Consider the following 24,901-nt stretch of genomic DNA (forward strand, 5'->3'; position numbering starts at 1 on the left):
GGATTATCGTCCATCTTCCAATGACCCTTTACAATTGACCCTTTTCTCGCGTGATAACCTACCCCTGGTTTTCGGGAATTTTCCTACCCAATTATAAACTGATCGACGGGGTATGTTCCTACAAACACTGGTAGTAAATAGGACGAGCCTGAGTGGGGGGAGTTCAGGATCTGAAAAGACTCTGAAAAGATTTTTTGGGATATTCAACCATAGATGCACAACGATTGATTCCGCATTGCGGAAATCCATTCCAGCATACCTGTGTTTTGCACACCTGTAATACCACTTCACTCCACCGGGGGGCATCATTGAATTCTTCATTAATTAATCCGATTTATAGTAAAGGGGCGTTACCTTGATTTCTGCGGTGGTGCTGCTTTTGGTAAAATAGAGGTGCATTTATTCTGATCATTGGTGCCTCCACAAGGCTACTTCGACACAGTTATTACAAAACTCTGAAGCAGCAAGATGGACATTAGCTTCAAATGAACCGCAACACCAAAGCAGTTCTGTTTTGTAGTTTGACTTTTAAAGGTAGGCATACATTTATTCCATTATACCTATTTCTCATTTGCATATTGACACATTTCCAGCCTGTAATGGAAGAACATTGTGTATTACTGGCTATGCCTATTTATTTGGATTAATTGGGTTATTTTGATCATTCCACTAGTCTGAAATATAGGTTTACTGCATAAATTAAAAGACGATTTCAATTTGAAATCCTGATTGGCATGCACTTATAACCTTCCCACCCAGGCACCAACTTGTCAGAGAATCAATCTTCTCCTTTGAAAATACACCAGAGACTTCAAAAGGAGGTAGGCCTATGGTCAATGGTAGAGAAAGAGGAATGAAATATGAATGATATGCTGCTTCGTGGCCTAATATGCATGTGTGTGGAGTAGAGTTGAGTAATAGGATTAGTAGCCTGCTATAGGCACTTATTTGCTGACATAATTGTCATGTTTCATGTATTCAGTGCTGTAAAACGTACTATGTTTCTAAATGTAAGCCAGGAATTAGTTAAGTAGTTGTACTTATGGACAAAGCTCTCCTTGTTTTTACTTGTACTCCATTGATGTGATCACTCCATGTTATTATGAGGCACACCTCAAGGGTCAAAGCCACATTCTTAGAAAACAAGGGTCCCAAAAGGTTATTTGGCTGGCTGTCCCCATTGCATAACATTTTTCTTCACATTCTTCAAATGGTTTTCCTATGGGGACAGCCGCACAACCCTTTTAGGTTCTAGATAGCACCTTGTTGTAATTCCTTTTGTGGAAACAGAGGTCAATCACTTTGCTCTTATTTCCCATTTGGTCTCATAACACTCTACCCACCAGCCACTAGTTGAGTGCCTTGTCTAACCGTCACATGTTTGAGGACCTCTACAGATGTCACACACGTGTCCTTGTCAATTACAACAAAGGGAAGTTCTTCAAAGACTACACACACACACACACACACACACACACACACACATAAAGACACACACCAACAAGCTCTCACACTCTCACGTCAGAATTAGACGTTTATCCATGTTTCTCAAACATCACATTTCAAAGTTGATCCAAAAAATGTGTACGTGTTTAAGGTTAAGTTTAAGCATTAACTCTGAATTTTTAAGGTTAGGATTAGGTTAAGGCATTACCTCTGATTGGTTGAGGTAAGGCTTAAGGTTTGGGTAGGATTAAAACCAACATTTCAAGAACAATTTTCAACCTATCCACCATCCCTGTCCATAACACCCTAGCCAAACAGAAACCTACTTGAAGGTAACAGCGTTAACTGTTGCCCCTAATGGCCAGTTTCAACGTCATCTCCCAACAGCCTCAGACATGTATGGACGTTGAATACTGTCTTACATCATGGGTGACCTGGCTGCGCGCGCGCACACACACACACACACACACACACACACACACACACACACACACACTTCTCTCTGATGGTGGAGCCTACAGAAGAAGGTTTGATGGGAGGCTCTTTGACCCTCATGAAAGGTCCACTAAAGGTTAAACTGAAGAAAAAGTTGTTCATATGGCGATGGTCATTGTGTTTGATCTCCCGACTCTGTGTGTGTGTGTGTGTGTGTGTGTGTGTGTGTGTGTGTGTGTGTGTGTGTGTGTGTGTGTGTGTGTGTGTGTGTGTGTGTGTGTGTGTGTTTGGAGGTCAGGATGAAAGAGATCGCTAGCCTTTCATGAGGGCTTGTGGGGAGACATGCCTACACACACACACTCACTACAGTAAGTTGAGTAGTTGAGGGATACAGTATTGAAAGAGTTCATCTTGTGTCAAACCTCTATGACCCTTAAGGTGTCCACAGAGCATCATAACCAACACATAACGATACAGGACATGAAGTGATTGTGTTTACAACAGAAATACTGGGGTTGCTAATCTGATGTAAGAACCTCTGGGTGTAACAAGGACCACTGTTGTTGTTCCAGCATAAATACATGGGAATTAGGGCCACTTATAACAAAGAGAGAGAGAGAGAGAGAGAGAGAGAGAGGGAGAGAGAGAGATTATTTTGGAGCTTGTGAGTGTAATATTTACTGTTCACTTTTAATTGTTTATTTCACTTTCGTTTATCCATTTCAGTTGCTTTGGCAATAAAGCCCCTTGAATTGAGAGAGAGAGAGAGAGAGAGAGAGAGAGAGAGAGAGAGAGAGAGAGAGAGAGAGAGAGAGAGAGAGAGAGAGAGAGAGAGAGAGAGAGAGAGAGAGAGAGAGAGAGAGAGAGAGAGAGAGAGAGAGAGAGAGAGAGAGAGAGAGAGAGAGAGAGAGAGAGAGAGAGAGAGAGAGAGAGAGAGAGAGAGAGAGAGAGAGAGAGAATGAGCTCCTGATATATTTCATATTTTTTGTTTGCTTTTAGAATGAGATAAACACTCTAATCGAAAAATAATTCAAGACAAGTGATGAACAACAACTCTACTCATTCAGGCTAGAAAAAAAGTAACTTTGCACCAAGTTAAGAAGTTTTGACTAGCTAGCTAACGGTACCACCCTCAAGCCTACTAGCCCCACCCAAAACAGCACATCCAGCACCTCTCTTCCACCATAGTGGAGGACACGCCCCAGGAGGAGAGCGACCCCCTCAGTGCAGAGCAGGCTCAGGCCCTCCTCACCCCCATGGCTGCCATGAGGGATGAGTTCACCAAACTGGAGGGGGAGGTGGTCCTGCTCAGGGAGAGCGTGAGCAAACAGCAACTAGACAACCACACCTTAGAGGAGCTCCTAACCAAGGTGCGGACAGAGCAGGACAGCAGCCTTGCAACACAGCCAAAAGAGGTTCAGCAAGAGAGAGACAGACTCAAGAGAGAGCTAGCTGATCCAACAAAGGAGGTGAAAGAGCTCCAAAAAAACAGGCAGAGCAGTAATAACAATCTGACCACACTAAGAGAGGAGCTGCAGGAGAGAAAGAGAACAGAGCACAGGCTTCAGGAGCAGCTAGATCACTACTCTATGACCTGCCCTCACACAGCAGAGGAGCCCAGCTCAACCAGCCAGGCTACCCCAGCCCTGCCTGCTGCACACCTCCTCCCCAGACCACAGAACAGCCTCCCACTGACAGCGGCACCGGCACAGACCAGACACACCCCAGCTCCAACATCCACCAGCCCCCACTACAGGAAGCATGGTGCAGAGGTGATGTTTCCACTGGCTGTCCAGTAGGTTATAGGGAGATAATCATACCATCCACTAAATTAAAAGGAATCAGACAGGGCAGAGACTCAGGGGGAATGCTAATATGGTATAAATCTGAACTAATTAATTCAATCGAATTGATCAAAACAGGAGAATTCTTTATCTGGTTAAAAATCAACAAGGAGGCTATCTTGACAGATCAAAACGTCTTCCTCTGTGCCACATACATTCCCCCCTCAGAGTCACCCTACTTCAATGAAGAGAGTTTCTCCATTCTAGAGGGAGAAATTAGTCACTTTCAGGCCCGAGGCAACGTACTGGTCTGTGGAGACCTGAATGCTAGAACACCAGAAGAACAAGACACTATTAACAGTCATGGGGATAAACACCTACCAGGAAGCAACAACCTTTCCCTCCCCACAAACCCCCACAGAAACAACTATGACAAATTGAAAAACTAAAATGGAGTACAGCTCCTGAAGCTCTGTGGAACACCGGGTCTGTTGGCTGAACAAAAAAGGAACAGCACATTAGAAATCAGCTTGATGGAATTGAGGAATCCATAGAATCAAACCACTTCTGGGAGAATTGGAATACATGAAACAAACCTCAGCAGGAGGAATTGGCTATCCAAAACAGGGATATGTGGAGAAATCACTTTGCAAACCTCTACAGGAATATAACAAAGAGCCCAGAACAAAAATATATACAAGAAAAATGACAAATCCTTGAATCAGCAGTCAAAGACTATCAGAATCCTGTGGATACACCAATTACAGAAGAAGAATTATTGGAAAAACTATGCACTCTCCAACCCAAAAAGGCCTGTGGTGCTGATGGTATTTTAAATTAAATGATCAAATATACAAACCACAAATTCAAATTGGCTATACTCAAACTTTTCAACATTATCCTCACTGCAGGTATTTCCCCCGATATTTGGAACCAGGGATTGATCACACCAATCTATAAAAATGGAGACAAATTTGACCCAAATAATTACAGAGGAATTTGCATTAACAGCAACTTGGGGAAAATTCTTTGCAGTATTATAAATAGCAGACTACATCATTTCCTTGGCGAACACAACATCCTGAGCAGAAGCCAGATTGGATTTTTTTTTTAAAATATCGTACAACAGACCACATTTACACCCTCCACACTCTAATTGACAATCAAGTAAACCAAAACAAAGGCAAAATCTACTCGTGTTTTGTAGATTTCAAGAAAGCATTTTATTAAATTTGGCACAAAGGTCTTTTTTTTATAAACTAAGAGAAAGTGGTATTGGAGGGAAAACATGTGATTTTATAAAATCAATGTACACTAAAAACAAATGTGTGGTTAAAATTGGCAACAAGCAAACAGACTTCTTCTCTCAGGGACGGGGAGTGAAACAGGGCTGCCCAATAAGTCCAACACTATTTAACATCTTCATTAATGAATTGGCTAAAACATTAGAAGAATCGGCAGCACCTGGTATCACCCTACACAACACTGAAATCAAGAGCATTCTATGCCATTAAAAGGAACATCAAAATCGAAATTCCAATTAGAATCGGGCTCAAAATGTTCCAATCAGTTATAGAACCAATTGCTCTATATGGCAGCGAAGTATGGCGTCCAATCTCTAACAATGAATTTGCCAAATGGGACAAACTGTCACGACTCCCGCCGAAGTTGGCTCCCCTGCCTGTTCGGGAGGTGCTCGGCGGTCGTCGTCACCGGGCCTACTAGAAGTTGGCTCCCCTGCCTGTTCGGGCGGTGCTCGGCGGTCGTCGTCACCGGGCCTACTAGAAGTTGGCTCCCCTGCCTGTTCGGGCGGTGCTCGGCGGTCGTCGTCACCGGCCTACTAGAAGTTGGCTCCCCTGCCTGTTCGGGCGGTGCTCGGCGGTCGTCGTCACCGGGCCTACTAGAAGTTGGCTCCCCTGCCTGTTCGGGCGGTGCTCGGCGGTCGTCGTCACCGGGCCTACTAGAAGTTGGCTCCCCTGCCTGTTCGGGCGGTGCTCGGCGGTCGTCGTCACCGGGCCTACTAGAAGTTGGCTCCCCTGCCTGTTCGGGCGGTGCTCGGCGGTCGTCGTCACCGGCCTACTAGAAGTTGGCTCCCCTGCCTGTTCGGGCGGTGCTCGGCGGTCGTCGTCACCGGGCCTACTAGAAGTTGGCTCCCCTGCCTGTTCGGGCGGTGCTCGGCGGTCGTCGTCACCGGGCCTACTAGAAGTTGGCTCCCCTGCCTGTTCGGGCGGTGCTCGGCGGTCGTCGTCACCGGGCCTACTAGAAGTTGGCTCCCCTGCCTGTTCGGGCGGTGCTCGGCGGTCGTCGTCACCGGGCCTACTAGAAGTTGGCTCCCCTGCCTGTTCGGGCGGTGCTCGGCGGTCGTCGTCACCGGCCTACTAGCCGTCACCGATCCCTTTTCCTTTTCTGTTAGTTTAGTCTTATTAGTTGCACCTGTTCCCATTGGTGGTTTCTTGATTTGCTCGCCTAGCTTGTGAAGCCCGCCCTTGTTTGTGCGGGATTATATTTTGTTCACGTCTTGTATCGGAGGTGTTATTGTGCTCCGGGCCGTGTTACCCTGTGTTTTGGGTTGGTCAGTGTTTTCCGCCCTGTGTTTTGGGCATGACCATTTTGTGCCGGAATAAAGTACATTTCTCCGTGAACCCTCTACTCTCTGCGCCTGATTCTTACCTTCCCCTCCTAGTCATCCGTGACACAAACATCCAATCAAAATACTGCATGCAGAATTTTGCAAGACTGTATTGCAAGTGCAAAGAAAAACTCCAAATAACACAAGTAGAACAGAATTGGGCCAATACCCCCTCCTCATTCGAATATCATTTTTTTTAATTGAATTTTACAACCATCTAAAAACAAGTGACCCCAAAACATTCCATCACACAGCTCTACAATGTCAAGAGGTGAAACAAGAGAAGAGTCCTCTCAGCCAGCTGGTTCTGAGGCTCAGTTCACTAACCCAAACCAACTCCATAGAGCCTCAGGACAGCACTCAGAATATCTGGCCCAACCAAATCATCACAAAACAAAAATTAAAATATATCACCTATTGGAAAGACAGCACAAAAAAATCAAAGTAAACTTCAATGTTACTTGGCTCTAAACACTGTGATAGAAAACGGAGGAAAACACTGACTAGGTACAGGCTCAATGAGGCTATTGTCTGGCTATAGAGACCGGTCGTGAGAGATAAACCTGGCTGCCCAGGGAGGACAGGCTGTGCTCACTCTGCTCCAGGGGAGAGGTAGAGACAAAGCTGCATTTCCTACTACACTGTGACAAATACTCAGACCTAAGAGAACATTAATTTCCCAAAATTATAATTCAATACAAAGAATTTGAAACTATGAAATATGAAGAAAAAATCCAACATTTATTGGATGAAAAGCCAAAATGTGCAGTTTTGGCAGCCAAAATGTGTCCTCCTGCCACAACCTGAGGGACAGGCAGTGAAAAGTGCAATGTAATGTCAATAATATTTCCCATCTTGTTTTGTTTTGTCTTTCATACCACGTCATGTGTCTTCTCAGTCATGTTGAGACTGGTCCACTACCATTGCTTTAATGTATTGTTGTTCTGATTAATATTGTTGTTGTAGTTGTTGTCAATGGTAATCCCATGTCCACTACTACTATTATTATTGCTATATATATATATATATATGAAGCCCGCCCTTGTTTGCGAAAGTATTCGGCCCCCTTGAACTTTGCGACCTTTTGCCACATTTCAGGCTTCAAACATAAAGATATAAAACTGTATTTTTTTGTGAAGAATCAACAACAAGTGGGACACCATCATGAAGTGGAACGACATTTATTGGATATTTCAAACTTTTTTAACAAATCAAAAACTGAAATATTGGGCGTGCAAAATTATTCAGCCCCTTTACTTTCAGTGCAGTAAACTCTCTCCAGAAGTTCAGTGAGGATCTCTGAATGATCCAATGTTGACCTAAATGACTAATGATGATAAATACAATCCACCTGTGTGTAATCAAGTCTCCGTATAAATGCACCTGCACTGTGATAGTCTCAGAGGTCCGTTAAAAGCACAGAGAGCATCATGAAGAACAAGGAACACACCAGGCAGGTCCGAGATACTGTTATGAAGAAGTTTAAAGCCGGATTTGGATACAAAAAGATTTCCCAAGCTTTAAACATCCCGAGGAGCACTGTGCAAGCGATAATATTGAAATGGAAGGAGTATCAGACCACTGCAAATCTACCAAGACCTGGCCGTCCCTCTAAACTTTCAGCTCATACAAGGAGAAGACTGATCAGAGATGCAGCCAAGAGGCCCATGATCACTCTGGATGAACTGCAGAGATCTACAGCTGAGGTGGGAGACTCTGTCCATAGGACAACAATCAGTCGTATATTGCACAAATCTGGCCTTTATGGAAGAGTGGCAAGAAGAAAGCCATTTCTTAAAGATATCCATAAAAAGTGTTGTTTAAAGTTTGCCACAAGCCACCTGGGAGACACACCAAACATGTGGAAGAAGGTGCTCTGGTCAGATGAAACCAAAATTGAACTTTTTGGCAACAATGCAAAACGTTATGTTTGGCGTAAAAGCAACACAGCTGAACACACCATCCCCACTGTCAAACATGGTGGTGGCAGCATCATGGTTTGGGCCTGCTTTTCTTCAGCAGGGACAGGGAAGATGGTTAAAATTGATGGGAAGATGGATGGAGCCAAATACAGGACCATTCTGGAAGAAAACCTGATGGAGTCTGCAAAAGACCTGAGACTGGGATGGAGATTTGTCTTCCAACAAGACAATGATCCAAAACATAAAGCAAAATCTACAATGGAATGGTTCAAAAATAAACATATCCAGGTGTTAGAATGGCCAAGTCAAAGTCCAGACCTGAATCCAATCGAGAATCTGTGTAAAGAACTGAAAACTGCTGTTCACAAATGCTCTCCATCCAACCTCACTGAGCTCGAGCTGTTTTGCAAGGAGGAATGGGAAAAAATTTCAGTCTCTCGATGTGCAAAACTGATAGAGACATACCCCAAGCGACTTACAGCTGTAATCGCAGCAAAAGGTGGCGCTACAAAGTATTAACTTAAGGGGGCTGAATAATTTTGCACGCCCAATTTTTCAGTTTTTGATTTGTTAAAAAAGTTTGAAATATCCAATAAATGTCTTTCCACTTCATGATTGTGTCCCACTTGTTGTTGATTCTTCACAAAAAAATACAGTTTTATATCTTTATGTTTGAAGCCTGAAATGTGGCAAAAGGTCGCAAAGTTCAAGGGGGCCAAATACTTTCGCAATGCACTGTATATATATATACATATTTATATATATTTATATATGTATACTTTGACAATGTAAGTAATAATGAACTTGCCATGCCAATTGAATTGAATTGAGAGAGAGAGAGAGAGAGAGAGAGAGAGAGAGAGAGAGAGACAGCGACAGAGACAGAGACTGAGACAGAGACAGAGACAGACAGAGACAGAGACAGAGACAGAAATATGAGAGAGATGATGGCTAATGAGAGAGATGGGGTGAGGAAGTTGTGTGGATATATAGGGAAATGCTCATTAGAGTGTAACCGAACAACAATATGCCCTGAGGTGGTCCTCACCTAACGTTCTCTTACTGTTACAGAACAGCCAAAGCAGGTGAACTCTCCATGTTTTGATCGTGACTGAACATTTCCTAATCCAACAATCTCTCACACAGGCTCTCTAGTGTTACTTTAAGTCATGTTAGTACATGGTAGGTACATTTCAGTGTTTTTCTCTCTCTTGTTTGTCAGAGAGAGAGAGAGAGACCCACCTGTGTGACTTCACAGAACAGCTCAGAAACAGGAAGTGTGGTTAACGAGTCAGACTACAGGAAGTCCCATCATGTTAACGAGAGCTTGGTGTAACATACAGAGAGGTGGTGGGTACTAAAGACAGCTACAAGGAGCTTGGTGGTGCAGAATCACAGTTTGGGAGGTATGGCTGTGTGTGTGTGTGTGTGTGTGTGTGTGTGTGTGTGTGTGTGTGTGTGTGTGTGTGTGTGTGTGTGTGTGTGTGTGTGTCAATGCTTGTTGATTATTGAGGATGAGCACTTTATATTGTTGTATGGTATTATAGACGTGTTCCTAATAGTTACCGAGAACAGAAGAGCTTTGTATCTATCTTGTAGCACAGCTGAACTTTGTGTGTATATCAATAGTTGTGTTGATGCTTATGCACTCCTCAGCCGGAAGTGTCGTCACTTGCTCTGACTGGTTAGTCAGGAGGGCAGTCACGTGTGCTAGCAAGGCAGAGGTCCTAGGTTCGAGCCCCGGTGTGAGACAAATCAAGAAGAAGCAGGCAGCGTGATGTCCATTATACTTAGTTATTGATCCTTCTGCACAAATCACACCTGTTAACAGTAATGGTGACATCACACACAACATTTGGCAGTGTGTGTGTGTGTGTGTGTGTGTGTATGTGCGAGCGCACCTGCGTGGGTATGGGGGGTTTACGGGAGGTATGTTTGTGGGTGACCCAGGCCCGGGTTGGGCTGGAAGTTCTTCCCTACGTATTCCCGATCAGAGCATTACACATCTATTAATAGGGCCTTCCCAGTCTCCTCTCTGACAACCTGGCCTCAAATATCACTCTGACGCTCAGTCTCTTTCTCCTCCATCAGCACTGCCACCTAGCTAACCACAGACAGCTCACTGGTGTTGGGAGCACCACAGTTTAGAGCTAGCTGGTAGCACCCGAGTTGTGCACTGACTGATACTCAGGGATTATACTGGACTCCAAGGTGCTTGGGGAAATAGGCTAGCTGAGGTTGACTAGCCCCTGGAAGTATAAACTGTTTTGGATACCCAGAGAGTGCTGGTTTGTTTGGTCTTCAGTGCTAAATATATAGTGTTTTGCTTTAGGTACTAAAAGGGCTGATTAGTTTGTTTGTAATGTAAACGAGGGGTACTGGTCTGTATTTGTTTGGTGTACAATGTACTGGTCTGGTGGAATTCATTATAGAGAATTGGTATAACTAATGCTGACTTGTGACTTTCTCATCCTTTCTCCCCCTCTCTCTCTCGCTCGCGCTCTCTTTCCCTCTCCCTTTCTCCCTCTCTCTCTTCCTTTCTCAGGGTGACGGACAGCTCTTATCAGTACCAGAGGAGCGAGGCGTCAAGGGCGGAACTGCCGCTGTGAGCCAAAGAGCCCTACTCTCCTCTCTCTCCCTCTCTCTCTCCCTCCCTCGCCAACCCATCTCTCATCAGGAGGAAAAGGCCAGTCAGTGTGAGGGGGACTGTGTCACAGAGGGGGCTGACATCCACACAAAGACCCCTCTCCCCAAGAGAAGGGCTAACTGAAGCACAACTCTTCACTGTGAGGATCGCTGTTTCCGTGACGAGGGAGGTTCTCTGAAGGTTTTCTGGAGGTTGTGTGACCATTGAGTTGAGGTTTTTGTCTGGAGGTCAGCGAGTGAGTGGTACCTGCAGCCATGTCTCCGTTCCTGCGTATCGGCTTCTCCAGCTTCGAGATGGACCCAGGTCTGGCCTACCATGAAGAGATGATCAACCCGTATTGTGCTGTCTACATGAAGGAGGCTATAGACACAGGTCAGTTGGAGCGTGGGTGTGTCTCAGAGAGATGTGATGGGGAAACATGGGAACCTCTATGATTTTCTTTAGGACTGTTGTGTCGCATGGGCTGCAAGTGAAGGAAGAAGTTGTGCCCAGTAAGCATGTCCCTGTTTACTCCATCTACAGTGTCTATGCATTAAAGAGGGCAGATATATTTATAGACAGACATTTAATAGAACAGACCTTTCTTCTCCAGTGGTTCCATTAGTGTAAATGGGCTTATGATTCATGTTGGTATTACCTCTAAATAGCAGTACTTCAGAGTGCTGATGGACAGTTCTGTTTCCTTGCTGACTATATTTAACCGTTGGTAAAGATGACAGTTACAGGCTAAAAACAGAGAGAGACGTGGGGAGGAAAGAGGAGGGATCTACGTATTTTTTTCCCATTTCTTTCTCACTTCAACCACAGAGCTGTTCTGGTAGCTGGACCGAGATAGAGTGGTAGAGAAACGCTGTGTGTGTGTGTGTGTGTGTGTGTGTGCGTGTGTGTGCGTGCGTGCGTGTGCGTGCGTGTGTGTGTCTGCACGTGTGTGTGTCTGCATGTGTGTGTGTGTGTGTGTGTGTGTGTGTGTGTGTGTGTGTGTGTGTGTGTGTGTGTGTGTGTGTGCGTGTGCGTGTGCGTGTGCGTGTGTGTCAGAGAGAAAGAGATGTGCGTGGGTGTATTAGTTCACAGGAAGACCTGTGTTATTCAGTTTCATTTCAAGTCAATTTGATTTCTGTACTGCTTTTTGCCATTCCATCAAAAGGCCCAGACGAAAGTAAATAGCAGTACAGTATGATGTTTACCACTAATATTCCACTGTTGCTCTAGCTAGCCTACAAGCAGCTGCAAACTGATTGCATTCAGTTGTGCCAATAGAGCGATTGGAAATAGAACGGAACACCTTATTGAGGAGGAATGTTCCGGGTCTGGAGTCAGAGTAGTTTAAGGGAGTCCTTACTACAAAGCTGTGACCGGCTCAGGCTCGTTTCTTAACTCCACTCTGGCTAATGCACCTAACAGAAAAATGAAAGCAACACCTCAGTCAAATGTCACCTAACCACTACAGAGAGAAAAACGAAGGAACGGATCGTGACTTGGGCTGACAGAAACCTACTCAGAGCTGTGTGGGACTCAAAACGTATCGCCCTCTCATGCCAAAGGCGGGTTGGAAACATGATGAAAAATATGAGCCGTCTGTCTGGGGAGAATTTGACAGTTTTTCCCCGTCAGAGGGAAATGATTTTCAGTATAGACAACAGCTGGTAGCGTTGTCTCTGTCCAGAGCAGACAGTGATGGAACTAGCATTCTATGGCAGGAACATGCATCTCTGGAAAGGAAGGCCTGTCAAATGACTAGTTAGAAAAAGGTTACATTTAAATGGCAGAAGGAAAATACTTTGAAGTGAAAGTTATACATCACAGGAGGCTGCTGACGGGAGGACGGCTCATAATAACGTCCCGTAACGGAGTTAATGGTATGGCATCAAACACATGGAAACCAGCCAATACCACCAGCCTGTCCTCCCAAATGAAGATGCCACCAACCTCCTGTGGTAGAGAAAGAACACTCTTTGCTCCTGGTCAGGTCACATGTCAGGAAGAATGTAGGACCAATGACAGATGGACTAATGTTAAGATTCTTGACTGTTTCTACCTGTCTTTCTCCACCCTTTACATACACACCCTGACCCCTCCAGAGAAGGGCCAGGTGTACAAGCAGAAGAAGCCCACCATGTACCCCCCCTGGAGCAGCACGTTTGACGCCCATGTCCACCGGGGGCGTGTCATGCACGTGGTGGTGAAGGATAAAGCCGAGCTAAAGTCTGAAGCCATCGTGCAGCTGGACACCCTGGCCTCACGCTGCAAAAAGGAGAACGGCAAGCTGGAGATCTGGGTAAGAAAACGGGGGGGGGGGGGGGGGGGTCCACTGCCTTAGGGTTGGAGTGATGGGAATGTGTTGTGTCCACACAATTTGATATGGGGATATATCTGTCTCATTCTCTCTCTCTCTCTCTGTCTCTCTCTCTCTCTCCATCGCTCTCTCTTTGTCTCTATCTATCTATTGAATTCTCTCTCTCTCTCTCTTTCTCTCTCTCTCTCTCTCTCTCTCTCTCTCTCTCTCTCTCTCTCTCTCTGTCTCTCTACAACTGTCTCTCTCTCTCTCTGTCTCTCTCTCTACCTCTGTTTCTCTCTCTCTCTGTGTCTCTCTCTCTCTCTACCTCTGTCTCTGTCTCTCTCTCTCTTTCTGTCGGCCTCTCTCTCTCTCTGTCTCTACCTCTCTCTCTCTCTCTCTCTCTCTCTCTCTCTACCTCTGTCTGTCTGTCTCTCTCTCTCTCTCTCTCGCTCTGTCTCAGGTGGAGCTGAAGCCACAGGGTCGTCTACTCATGGAGGCCAGATACTACTTGGAGAAGAGTGGTGAGGGATCGTATACGCAGATGTAATGTCTGCGTATGTCTGTTCCTACAACCATTCCAGAACCCCATCTTTTCCCCAGAGTTTCTGTCAGTGCCCTCTCTTATTGGGGTCTTATTAACATGCTCTGAAGGGTTATAAAGTCATGTTGTAACAGGCGAGAGGAAACCTCACCTTTACCCTTTCTCCCTCTATCTCTCTGTCGTTACACACACACACACACACACACACACACACGCACGCACACGCACACACGCACACACACAGTCACTCACTCGCACGCACACAGACTGGCAGAGGGACATTCCTATCATGCGTTCACAGAGGAGCGTGCAAATAGGACTTGCATGTCTTTCTCTTCCACTGTCTTTTAACTGTGACAAGGCTATGCGCTGTACACATTTCATGTGTGTGTGCCTGTCTCCCAGACGCCACAGGTTCAGGTGAGGGAGATGGATTTGGAGAGAGAGACAGGGATCCAGGAGTCTTTGCCCTCCACGCACGACGCGGAGCCATCAAACAGGCCAAGATCCATGAGGTCAAATGTCACGAGTTCAGCGCCACTTTCTTCCCCCAGCCCACCTTCTGCTCCGTCTGTAAAGAGTTTGTCTGGTACGTCCACTGAGCCAAAACACTATACACGGACTATACCAAACATTAGGGACACCTTCCTGATTTTGAGTTGCACCTCCTTTTGCCCTCAGGACAGCAGCAATTTGTGTAGAAAGCGTTCCACAGGGATGTTGGCCCATGTTGACTCCAACGCTGCCCATAGTTGTGTCAAGTTGGTTGGATGTCCTTTGGGTGGTGGACCATTCTTGATACACACGGGAAACTGTTGAGCGTGAAAAACATAGCAGCGTTGCAGTTCTCGGCACAAACCGGTGATCCTGGCAACTACTACCACACCTAATTTTTGTCTTGCCCATTCACCCTCTGAATGGCACACATACACAATCCATGTCTCAATTGTCTCAAGGCTTCAAAATACTTCTTTATCCTGTCTCCTCCCCTTCATCTACACGGATTGAAGTGGATTTAACAGTTGACATCAATAAGGGATTGTAGCTTTTACCAGGATTCACCTGGTCACCTGGTCAGTCTATACACTACATTACCAAAAGTATGTGGACACCTGAACATCTCATTCCAAAACAATGGGCATTAATATTGAGTTGGTCCCCCCTTTGGTGCCATGACAGCCTCCACTCTTCTGGGAAGGCTTTCCATTAGATGTTGGAACATTGCTTCCATTCAGCCACAAGAGCATTAGTGAGGTCGAGCACTGATGTTGGGCGATTAGGCACTGCTCGCAGTCGCCGTTCGAATTCATCCCAAAGGTGTTCGATAGGGTTGAAGTCAGGGCTCTGTGTAGGCCAGTCAAGTTCTTCCACACCAATCTCGACAAACCATTTCTGTATGGACCTCACTTTGTGCACGGGGCACTGTCATGCTGAAACAGGAAAGGGCCTTCCCCAAACTGTTGCCACAAAGTTGGAAGCACAGAATTGTCTAGAATGTAGTTGTATGCTGTAGCGTTAAGATTTCCCTTCACTGGAACTAAGGGGCCTAGCACAAACTATGAAAAACAGCTACAGACCCTTATTCCTCCTCCACCAAACTTTACAGTTGGCACTATGCATTGGGGCAGGTAGCGTTCTCCTGGCATCTGCCAAACCCAAATGTGTCCGTCAGACTGCCACATGGTGAAGTGTGATTCATCACTCCAGAGAACACATTTCCACTGCTCCAGAGTTCAATGGCGGCGAGCTTTACACCACTCCACCCGACACTTGGCATTGCGCGTGGTCATCTTAGGCTTGCATGATGCTGCTCGGCCATGGAAACCCATTTCAAAACCTAGTACCTTTTCTGTCCTTACAGGATGCATATCACAACCTAACTTTATTAAACACCAAGTACCCCTTCTGTCTGTACAGAATGTATATCACAACTTAACTTTATTTAAAACCTAGTCAATTGGAGTGCGAATACTATATCGTAATGACATCATTCACATAGATCCTCTCTATTTTTCTATTTTTCACTACAGTATTTCTATTTACACATCATCCACATCATCCAGTGTTTGTTTCCTGATTCCTGTTCATGTTGTGTTTCTTTTCCCCACAGGGGTCTGAATAAGCAGGGTTATCAGTGTCGACGTGAGTATCTCTGCTCTCTCACTCTCCCCTCATCTTCTATCTATTCCATATTCTATCTCTACACTCCTCCGTCCTCTCTCCTGTCTACACTCTCATCCCTCCATCCTCTGCTCTCTCTCTCTCCCCTCATCTTCTATCTATTCCATATTCTATCCCTACACTTCTCCGTCCTCTCTCCTGTCTACACTCTCATCCCTCCATCCTCTGCTCTCTCTCTCTCCCCTCATCTTCTATCTATTCCATATTCTATCCCTACACTCCTCCGTCCTCTCTCCTGTCTACACTCTCATCCCCCATCCTTGGTCTTTCAGAGTGCAACGCAGCCATCCACAAGAAATGCATTGACAAAATCATCGCCAAGTGCACTGGGTCGGCCATCAACAGCAAAGAGACCATGGTAGGCCTGTGCATTGTAGTCCGTTTCTATACAACGATGACAATAAGTGATCGTGAGCATTTTGGAGCATCTTTGGATTTGTCATTATATTTAGTTGCTCGGGTTCCAATAATAGTGTCAGTAAACTGTGATGTGTCCACTTTGTCCTGTTGTTTGTGACATGAGGAGCCTCAATGTAAACGACTGGAGGTCCTCTTAGATTGCATGCAGACAGACTGACATACAGTGTATCTGGGCTTCTGGTGACTGTGGTTTAGCTCATAGGTAACACACTTGTTTATTGTTGGTTAAAGTCAACCACATGCACACTGACTGTAGGTTAGTCTCTCTCACAGTACACACTGACTAACTCACACTCTCTCACAGTACACACTGAGATAGCGGGTCGGTTCTTAGAAGCAGACAGCTCTGTGGTTAACGTACTCACTGTTTACTAGTACTCAGCGATCCTGGACAGAGAAAAAAAAAAAAAGTTTTATCCCAGGGATTTTTACTTCACTAAAACGTCCAAAGCAGTTGTTGCCTACTTCCTGTGTCATATTTCAGTGGCGACAAAGGGTTGTAGTGCGGTGTGTTCAGGTGACCGAGTGTGTTTGCTGTGTGTTGCAGATCCACAAGGAGCGCTTTAAGATCGACATGCCCCACAGGTTTAAGGTGTACAACTACAAGAGCCCCACGTTCTGTGAACACTGTGGCACGCTGCTGTGGGGGCTGGCCAAGCAGGGACTCAAGTGTGAGGGTGAGAGGAGAGTCCACATGAGGCTGCTGAGGGGAGGACGGCTCAGAGCAAACGGAATGGCATCAAATACATGGAAAACACGTGTATGATGTATTTGATACCATTCCACCGAATCCGCTCCAGCCACTATCACAAGCCCGTCCTCCCCAATTAAGGTGCCACCAACCTCCCGTGGAAGAGACCCTGATCACATTATAACATCACATCACTGTCATTACACAATCACATCATACCAGTGCCAACTCAAATCATAACAGTGCCCTATCAAACCATTATATTGCACCATACCATTTCACATGATTCCCTATTTCACTATTACAGGAGCCCACATATCAAAATGTATTGATTTCATTGTCCCATTCCATCTGTGTCTGTTTACTGTGTAACCATGTGTGTTGCCCATGCAGAGTGCGGTATGAACGTTCATCACAAGTGCCAGAAAAAGGTGGCCAACCTGTGTGGAGTCAACCAGAAACTGATGGCTGAAGCCCTGGCCACGATCGAGACTAAACAGCAGGTCAGAGTTCAGGGGTCGAGGGGTTAGGAAGTCAGTGCTCTCCGACAGATCCACAATAGCTCCAAAGTGCTTTGCATTAAAAAAAAAAAAACACAAAAAGTATGTTGATTGTAAATAAGGAATCTATCCCTGCCCGTTATACAGATACTGTAGCATTACGTTATGTTATTAATTATTACATGTGCCTATGCATTTTCCTATAGGCCAGGGGCTCCAGAGAGAGTGAGATCTATAGTCGAGGCGGGCCGGGGGGTGTGGGCCAGGCAGGGGTGGTGCGGGAACCTTCAGGTTTAGTAGCAGGTCTCCCCCCGACCGCAGCCACCGCTGGGCGAAAAGGTAAGGAGGTCTCCTCAACCTGGTCATTCATGCAACTGTGAGGACTTTGTAGTCAACTTGAGACTTAATAGGACTAAATTACTATCTCCCCTTCTCCCCCTCCAGAGCAGCAGGGGATATCGTGGGACACCCCAGCGGAAGGGGACATGCCTGCCCCTGTGATGGAGGAGCCTGAGACGCTGTACGCCGTCCCCAGAAAAGAACACCTTCACAAGTTCACCCTGGACAACTTCATCCTACACAAGATGCTTGGCAAAGGCAGCTTCGGCAAGGTACCAGCGAGAGAGAGAAACCACTGCACCTACTGAGCCCTGGGGGTATACGCTGTCTATCTGGGCTTAAGACATATCACCAACATGGGTCTAGTGTTTCTATAACAGACCATGAGTTTACAGTGACGTTTAGATTTGAGTCATTTAGCAGACGCTCTTATCCAGAGCGAGTACATAGATTTAAAAAAAATTCTGACGTGCTGGTCCCCCATGGGAATTGAACCCGCAACCCGTTTCTCAGTCCATTGATAACTAGGACATTTATCAAGCCCAAGTCTTGTCTCAGTTTATGATGATGTGTCTTGCTCTAGCTGATGGAAACCGTGCTGATTAAAGTGTACTTCATTATTTACAGGGATTGCACTGTGAACAAACATACACTGAGTGTACAAACATTAGGTGGAGGCAGGTTAAAGAAGGATTTTTAGCCTTAATACAATTGAGACATGGATTGTGTCTGTGTGCCATTCAGTGTGAATGGGCAAGAATAAAGATTGAAGTGCCTTTGAACGGGGTATGGTAGTAGGTGCCCGGCGCACCGGTTTGAGTGTGTCAAAAACTGCAACGCTGCTGGGTTTTTCACGCTCAACAGTTTACCGTGTGTATCAAGAATCGTCCACCACCCAGAGGACATCCAGCCAACTTGACACAACCTGTGGGAAGCATTGGAGTCAACATGGGCCAGCATCCCTGTGGAACGCTTTTGACACGTTGTAGAGTTTCATTCCCCGACGAATTGAGGCTGTTCTGAGGGCAAAAAGTGGTGCAACTCAATATTAGGAAGGTGTTCTTAATGTTTGTTATACTCAGTGTATATTCTGTTAAGCCTGTGAGCCTGGGTCAGCATGACCTAAGTAGAAGTTTCTAGCAGGGGGAGAGGGCATGCTTGCCATCTTCACCCTGCTTGTGGGAGTTTATTGTGATAGGAAGAGAGCCTATCCATGTTACTCTATCCATGAGGAGTAACATAACCTTAATACTAATATAATGTGGGTGTTGTGATGATTATGTTTGGATCTGTAAACATGTTGGTCAGAATGTTCCAGATCCGGAATGTACTAGAACTTCGCTAGAATGGACACCAATAAGGTAGTGTTTTGGACACTGATTGGCCACTACCTGAGTGTTACCAATAATGTTTAGTCATAGCTAGGGTTACAAAGGGAAACCACCGGAATTATATACATAAAATAATCAATTAAGACGATTTGATAAAAACAAACTAGAATGACAAAGCTTTAAAACATTATCCTAAATATAACCCATCAACTTAGTGAATACCATTGGGGTTGAATATGAGTGTTTGGGCATAATATATCATTTACATTTTTACACACTTTCATTTATTTTACTCTGTCAATATGTTTTTATTCATGTGTTGGTGCCAAACTGTTGGCAACCGTGGAAAAAGTAAATAGTTGGAAAAGTCCATTGGAAATCATGTCATTGTTGATTAGATGCTTTTTCCATGAATTAGGCTGTTTTCTCGTGAATCATACACTACATACACATATCCACTAGAAACTCACAGACAATATGGACACAGATATAAAGATAAAGAAAAAATAAATATTGTGAGTGAAAACATTTTAGAAAAGTTATTCTGGTATAAATGACCAAAATTACCATAGATTACCAGCAAATATACTTAGATAAATGAGACACATTTTATTTGTCTTGATTTGATTTGATTCGAAAAACTCCCATTCATTTATCTCAGTACATTTGCTGGTAATCTATGGTGATTCTACCGGAATCATTTTTCTAAAATGTCATAGTCATAGGGATGTGATGTTATGAAACCGAGAAAATCTAAAAGTGTGACGTGTGTTGCTTGGTCTTTGAACATGTTCTAGCCATGCTCTGTGTTCCTGGATCCAGTGGACTGAAGAGACTTCTCGATTGTACTTAGACGTTGCCTGACAGATCCTTCACCTCCGTTTGACAAGCCCTTGAATAGCTGAACACAGTGATTTCCTACATGTACGCATCCTCTGTGTGTGTTGCTAGGTGTTCTTGGCCGAGCTGAAGAGCACCAGAGAGTTCTTTGCGGTGAAGGCTCTGAAGAAGGACGTGGTTCTGCTGGATGATGATGTGGAGTGTACCATGGTGGAGAGGAGAGTCCTCTCCCTGGCCTGGGAACATCCCTTCCTCACACACCTCCACTGCACCTTCCAGACCACGGTAACACACACACACGCGCGCACTCAACACACACAAACAAACCACAGGTTTTTGTTGATATGACTGTGTTGTGTGTGTGACAGGAGAACCTGTTCTTTGTGATGGAGTATCTGAACGGAGGTGACCTCATGTTCCACATCCAGAACTGTCACAAGTTTGACGTGCAGAGATCTACGTAAGTTAACCCGTACACACAGCCAGGCTATGTCTGCCACACACACACACACACACACACACACACACACACACACACACACACACACACACACACACACACACACACACACACACACACACACACACACACACACACACACACACACACACACACACACACTCCATTCTCTCCACCCAATCCCTCTCTCCTCACTCTGGCTGTAGGTTCTATGCTGCTGAGATTATCTGTGGGCTCCAGTTCCTCCACTCCAAAGGCATTGTCTATAGGGATCTGAAGCTGGACAACGTGTTGCTAGACTCTGAAGGCCATATAAAGATAGCAGACTTTGGGATGTGTAAGGAGAACATGGAGGGAGAAACGCGGACCTGCACCTTCTGTGGAACACCAGATTACATCGCCCCAGAGGTGACTGCATGTCCACCATCACTATAGGAATCTACACTCTTACTATCAGAATTGCAACCCTTAATAGAATAGAAATGTTATCCTTAGGGAAGTAATGTTTCTCACACTCAATTCTGATCTCATTGATTTGTATCATCAATCAATTACATACAAGCCTAATGTACTGTCTAATGTACTGGTTTAGATACATTTTTAGATAAACATCATGAAGTGATGATGATGATGATGAAGAGACATGTTGAACTGAACGGTCGTGGTTTTATAGATTCTGCTGGGGCAGAAGTACGGCAGCTCAGTGGACTGGTGGTCGTTCGGGGTCTTGCTGTACGAGATGCTGATTGGACAGTCTCCATTCCATGGTCGCGATGAGGAGGAACTGTTCCAGTCCATCAGGACAGATGACCCCTGTTACCCCCAATGGCTGGCCAAGGACGCACGAGACATCCTCATCAAGGTCTCACTCAATGCAACAACTTGGTCCACTCACTGCAATGCCACGACGAATGAAATACGGCAACGTTGTCCTCTATGCACCAGATTACATACATCAACATGAATGATTGACGGTCGGGATGGATGTGACCTGTACTGTGTGTGTCTGCGTGTGATTGGTTACCTTTCATGAGGGTGCTTTGATGTCTTTTTCCCATTGGAATGGAGGTTATGACCTAGGCGTTCTCTGTCCTGCTGTGTGTGTGTGTGTGTGTGTGTGTGTGTGTGTGTGTGTGTGTATACAGTTGAAGTCAGAAGTCTACATACACCTTAGCCAAATACATTTAAAATCAGTTTTTCACAATTCCTGACATTTAATCCTAGTGAAAATTCCCTGCCTTAGGTCAGTTAGGATCATCACTTTATTTTAAGAATGTGAAATGTCAGAATAATAGTAGAGAAGGATTTATTTCAGCTTTATTTTATTTCATCACATTCCCAGTGGGTTAGAAGTTTACATACACTCAATTAATATTTGGTAGCATTGCCTTCAAATGGTTTAACTTGGGTCAAACGTTTTGGGTAGCCTTCTACAAGCTTCCCACAATAAGTTGGGTGAATTTTGGCCCATTCCTCCTGACAGAGCGGGTGTAACTGAGTCAGGTTTGTATGAAGCCTTGTTCGCACACACTTTTTCAGTTCTGCCCACAAATGTTCTATAGGGTTGAGGTCAGGGCTTTGTGATGGCCACTCCAAGACCTTGACTTTGTTGTTCTTAAGCCATTTTGCCACAACTTTGGAAGTATGCTTAGGGTCATTGTCCATTTGGAAGACCCATTTGCGACCAATATTTAACTGATGTCTTGAGATGTTGCGTCAATATATCCACATAATTTTGCTTCCTCATGATGCCATCTATTTTGTGAAGAGCACCAGTCCATCCTGCAGCAAAGCCCCCCACAACATGATGCTGACACCCCCGTGCTTCACGGTTGGGATTGTGTTCTTCGGCTTGCAAGCCTCACCCTTTTTCCTCCAAACATAACGATGGTCATTATGGCCAAACAGCTCTATTTTTGTTTCATCAGACCAGAGGACATTTCTCCAAAAAGTACGATCTTTGTCCCCATGTGCATTTGCAAACCGTAGTCTGGCTTTTTTATGGCGGTTTTGGAGCAGTGGCTTCTTCCTTGCTAAGAGGCCTTTCAGGTTATGTTGATATAGGACTCGTTTTACTGTGGATATAGATACTTTTGTACCTGTTTCCTGCAGCATCTTCACAAGGTCATTTTCTGTTGTTCTGGGATTGATTTGCACTTTTCGCACCAAAGTAAGTTCATCTCTAGGAGACAGAACACGTCTCCTTCCTGAGCAGTATGACGGCTGCGGGGTCCCATGGTGTTTATACTTGTGTACTATTGTTTGTGCAGATGAACGTAGTACCTTCAGGCGTTTGGAAATCGCTCCCAGGGATGAAACAGACTTGTGGAGGTCTACAATTATTTTTCTGAGGTCTTGGGTGATTTCTTTTGATTTTCCCATGATGTCAAGCAAAGAGGCACTGAGTTTGAAGGTAGGCCTTGAAATACATCCACAGGTACACCTCCAATTGACTCAAATGATGTCAATTAGCCTATCAGAAGCTTCTAAAGGTATGACATCATTTTTGGGAATTTTCCAAGCTGTTTAAAGGCACAGTCAACTTAGTGTATGTAAACGTCTGACCCACTGGAATTGTGATACAGTGAATTATAAGTGAAATAATCTGTCTGTAAACAATTGTTGGAAAACTTACTTGTGTCATGCACACAGTAGATGTCCTAACCTAACCAAAACTATAGTTTGTTAACAAGAAATATGTGGAGTGGTTGAAAATCGAGTTTAAAAGACTCCAATGTAAGTGTATGTAAACTTCCGTCTTCAACTTTATGGTGTGCTTGTTTTATAGCTGTTTGTGAGGGAGCCGGAGAGGAGGCTGGGTGTGAAGGGGAACATCCGTCAACACTCCTTCTTCAAAGACACAGACTGGAGCGCTCTGGAGAAACGAGAGGTGGCGCCGCCCTTCAGGCCATCTGTGGTACGTACATCCTCAGACTGCAAGTCTGCATTTGTATGCATGTGTGTGTGCTCGCTGTGTGGGTGTGCGTTGTAACCTCTCCCCTCTCTCGTGTCCATGCAGAAATCCCCCAGTGACGTCAGTAACTTTGACAAGGAGTTTATCAATGAGAAACCCATGTTGTCGTGTGCAGATCGTACCCTCATGAACAGTGTGGACCAAACCATGTTTAGCAACTTCTCCTTCGTCAACCCAGCTGTGGGCCACATCAAAGGCCCCTGACCTGTGATAACCTTACAACAACCTACCAGAAACATATTCACAATCCATCAACAACCCACTGTACCAGCAACATATTCACAACCCATCTATTACCTTCGGACAACCCATTCACAACGCATCAATTACTCATTACGACAACACATCGCGGACAGGAGTCAAGGACACTTACCTAACAGATCAATAACATATCCACAACCAGTCAATAACACCTCAGCTCTTTTATACAGCCACGGTGTACAGCAGTGGAGGCTGCTGAGGGGAGGACGGCTCATAATAATGGCCAGAACAGAGCAAATGGAATGGTATCAAACACATGGAAACCATGTGTTTGATGTATTTGATACCATTCCACTGATTCCACTCCAGTCATTACCACGAGCCCATCCTCCCCAATTAAGGTGCCACCAACCTCCTGTGGTGTACAGACTACTTTAGGAGTCACTACCCGATTGCCCAGATTGTGTGGAATACTGAGAATGTTGTATTGTACTCATAACCTGTTATTCAATAGTGTCTGTTTTATCCCTGCACATAAGTGTCTGTTCAATCTACTTTAACCATTTACTGAGACATTTTCTATTTAATTCTGAGTGTACAGTGCCTTGCGAAAGTATTCGGCCCCCTTGAACTTTGCGACCTTTTGCCACATTTCAGGCTTCAAACATAAAGATATAAAACTGTATTTTTTTGTGAAGAATCAACAACAAGTGGGACACAATCATGAAGTGGAACGACATTTATTGGATATTTCAAACTTTTTTAACAAATCAAAAACTGAAGAATTGGGCGTGCAAAATTATTCAGCCCCCTTAAGTTAATACTTTGTAGCGCCACCTTTTGCTGCGATTACAGCTGTAAGTCGCTTGGGGTATGTCTCTATCAGTTTTGCACATCGAGAGACTGACATTTTTTCCCATTCCTCCTTGCAAAACAGCTCGAGCTCAGTGAGGTTGGATGGAGAGCATTTGTGAACATCAGTTTTCAGTTCTTTACACAGATTCTCGATTGGATTCAGGTCTGGACTTTGACTTGGCCATTCTAACACCTGGATATGTTTATTTTTGAACCATTCCATTGTAGATTTTGCTTTATGTTTTGGATCATTGTCTTGTTGGAAGACAACTCTCCATCCCAGTCTCAGGTCTTTTGCAGACTCCATCAGGTTTTCTTCCAGAATGGTCCTGTATTTGGCTCCATCCATCTTCCCACCAATTTTAACCATCTTCCCTGTCCCTGCTGAAGAAAAGCAGGCCCAAACCATGATGCTGCCACCACCATGTTT

General features: G+C 44.9%; 1 protein-coding gene across 2 annotated transcripts; it reads left to right on the forward strand.

Annotated features, from left to right (window-relative positions):
* The first annotated feature begins 46 nt into the window (after positions 1-46).
* On the forward strand, positions 47-24,273 carry LOC110500131 (protein kinase C theta type-like). Of its 2 annotated transcripts, XM_036957449.1 has the most exons (18): positions 47-534; positions 760-821; positions 10,762-11,235; positions 12,942-13,138; positions 13,599-13,659; positions 14,085-14,268; positions 15,790-15,821; positions 16,133-16,218; positions 16,828-16,957; positions 17,365-17,474; positions 17,678-17,810; positions 17,916-18,082; positions 20,093-20,266; positions 20,350-20,441; positions 20,648-20,849; positions 21,115-21,303; positions 23,230-23,358; positions 23,461-24,273. In XM_036957449.1, the coding sequence occupies exons 3-18, from the start codon at positions 11,118-11,120 to the stop codon at positions 23,617-23,619; spliced, it is 2,163 nt and encodes a 720-aa protein (XP_036813344.1). In that variant the 5' UTR covers positions 47-534; positions 760-821; positions 10,762-11,117; the 3' UTR covers positions 23,620-24,273. The 2 variants fall into 2 exon arrangements, with proteins under 2 accessions (XP_036813344.1, XP_036813345.1); XM_036957450.1 differs by having other exon boundaries at positions 47-821.
* The last annotated feature ends 628 nt before the right edge of the window (positions 24,274-24,901 follow it).

Source organism: Oncorhynchus mykiss, chromosome 21, assembly GCF_013265735.2.
Source record: "Oncorhynchus mykiss isolate Arlee chromosome 21, USDA_OmykA_1.1, whole genome shotgun sequence".
Lineage (NCBI taxonomy): Eukaryota > Metazoa > Chordata > Actinopteri > Salmoniformes > Salmonidae > Oncorhynchus > Oncorhynchus mykiss.

What these genes read in the sequence shown, in the direction of transcription:
- LOC110500131 (XM_036957450.1), top strand. Translation starts at nt 11,118, where the DNA reads ATGTCTCCGTTCCTGCGTATCGGCTTCTCCAGCTTCGAGATGGACCCA. An exon ending in ACGGCAAGCTGGAGATCTGG is followed by an intron (nt 13,139 to 13,598) that starts GTAAGAAAACGG and finishes GCTCTGTCTCAG; the next exon opens with GTGGAGCTGAAGCCACAGGG. An exon ending in ATACTACTTGGAGAAGAGTG is followed by an intron (nt 13,660 to 14,084) that starts GTGAGGGATCGT and finishes CCTGTCTCCCAG; the next exon opens with ACGCCACAGGTTCAGGTGAG.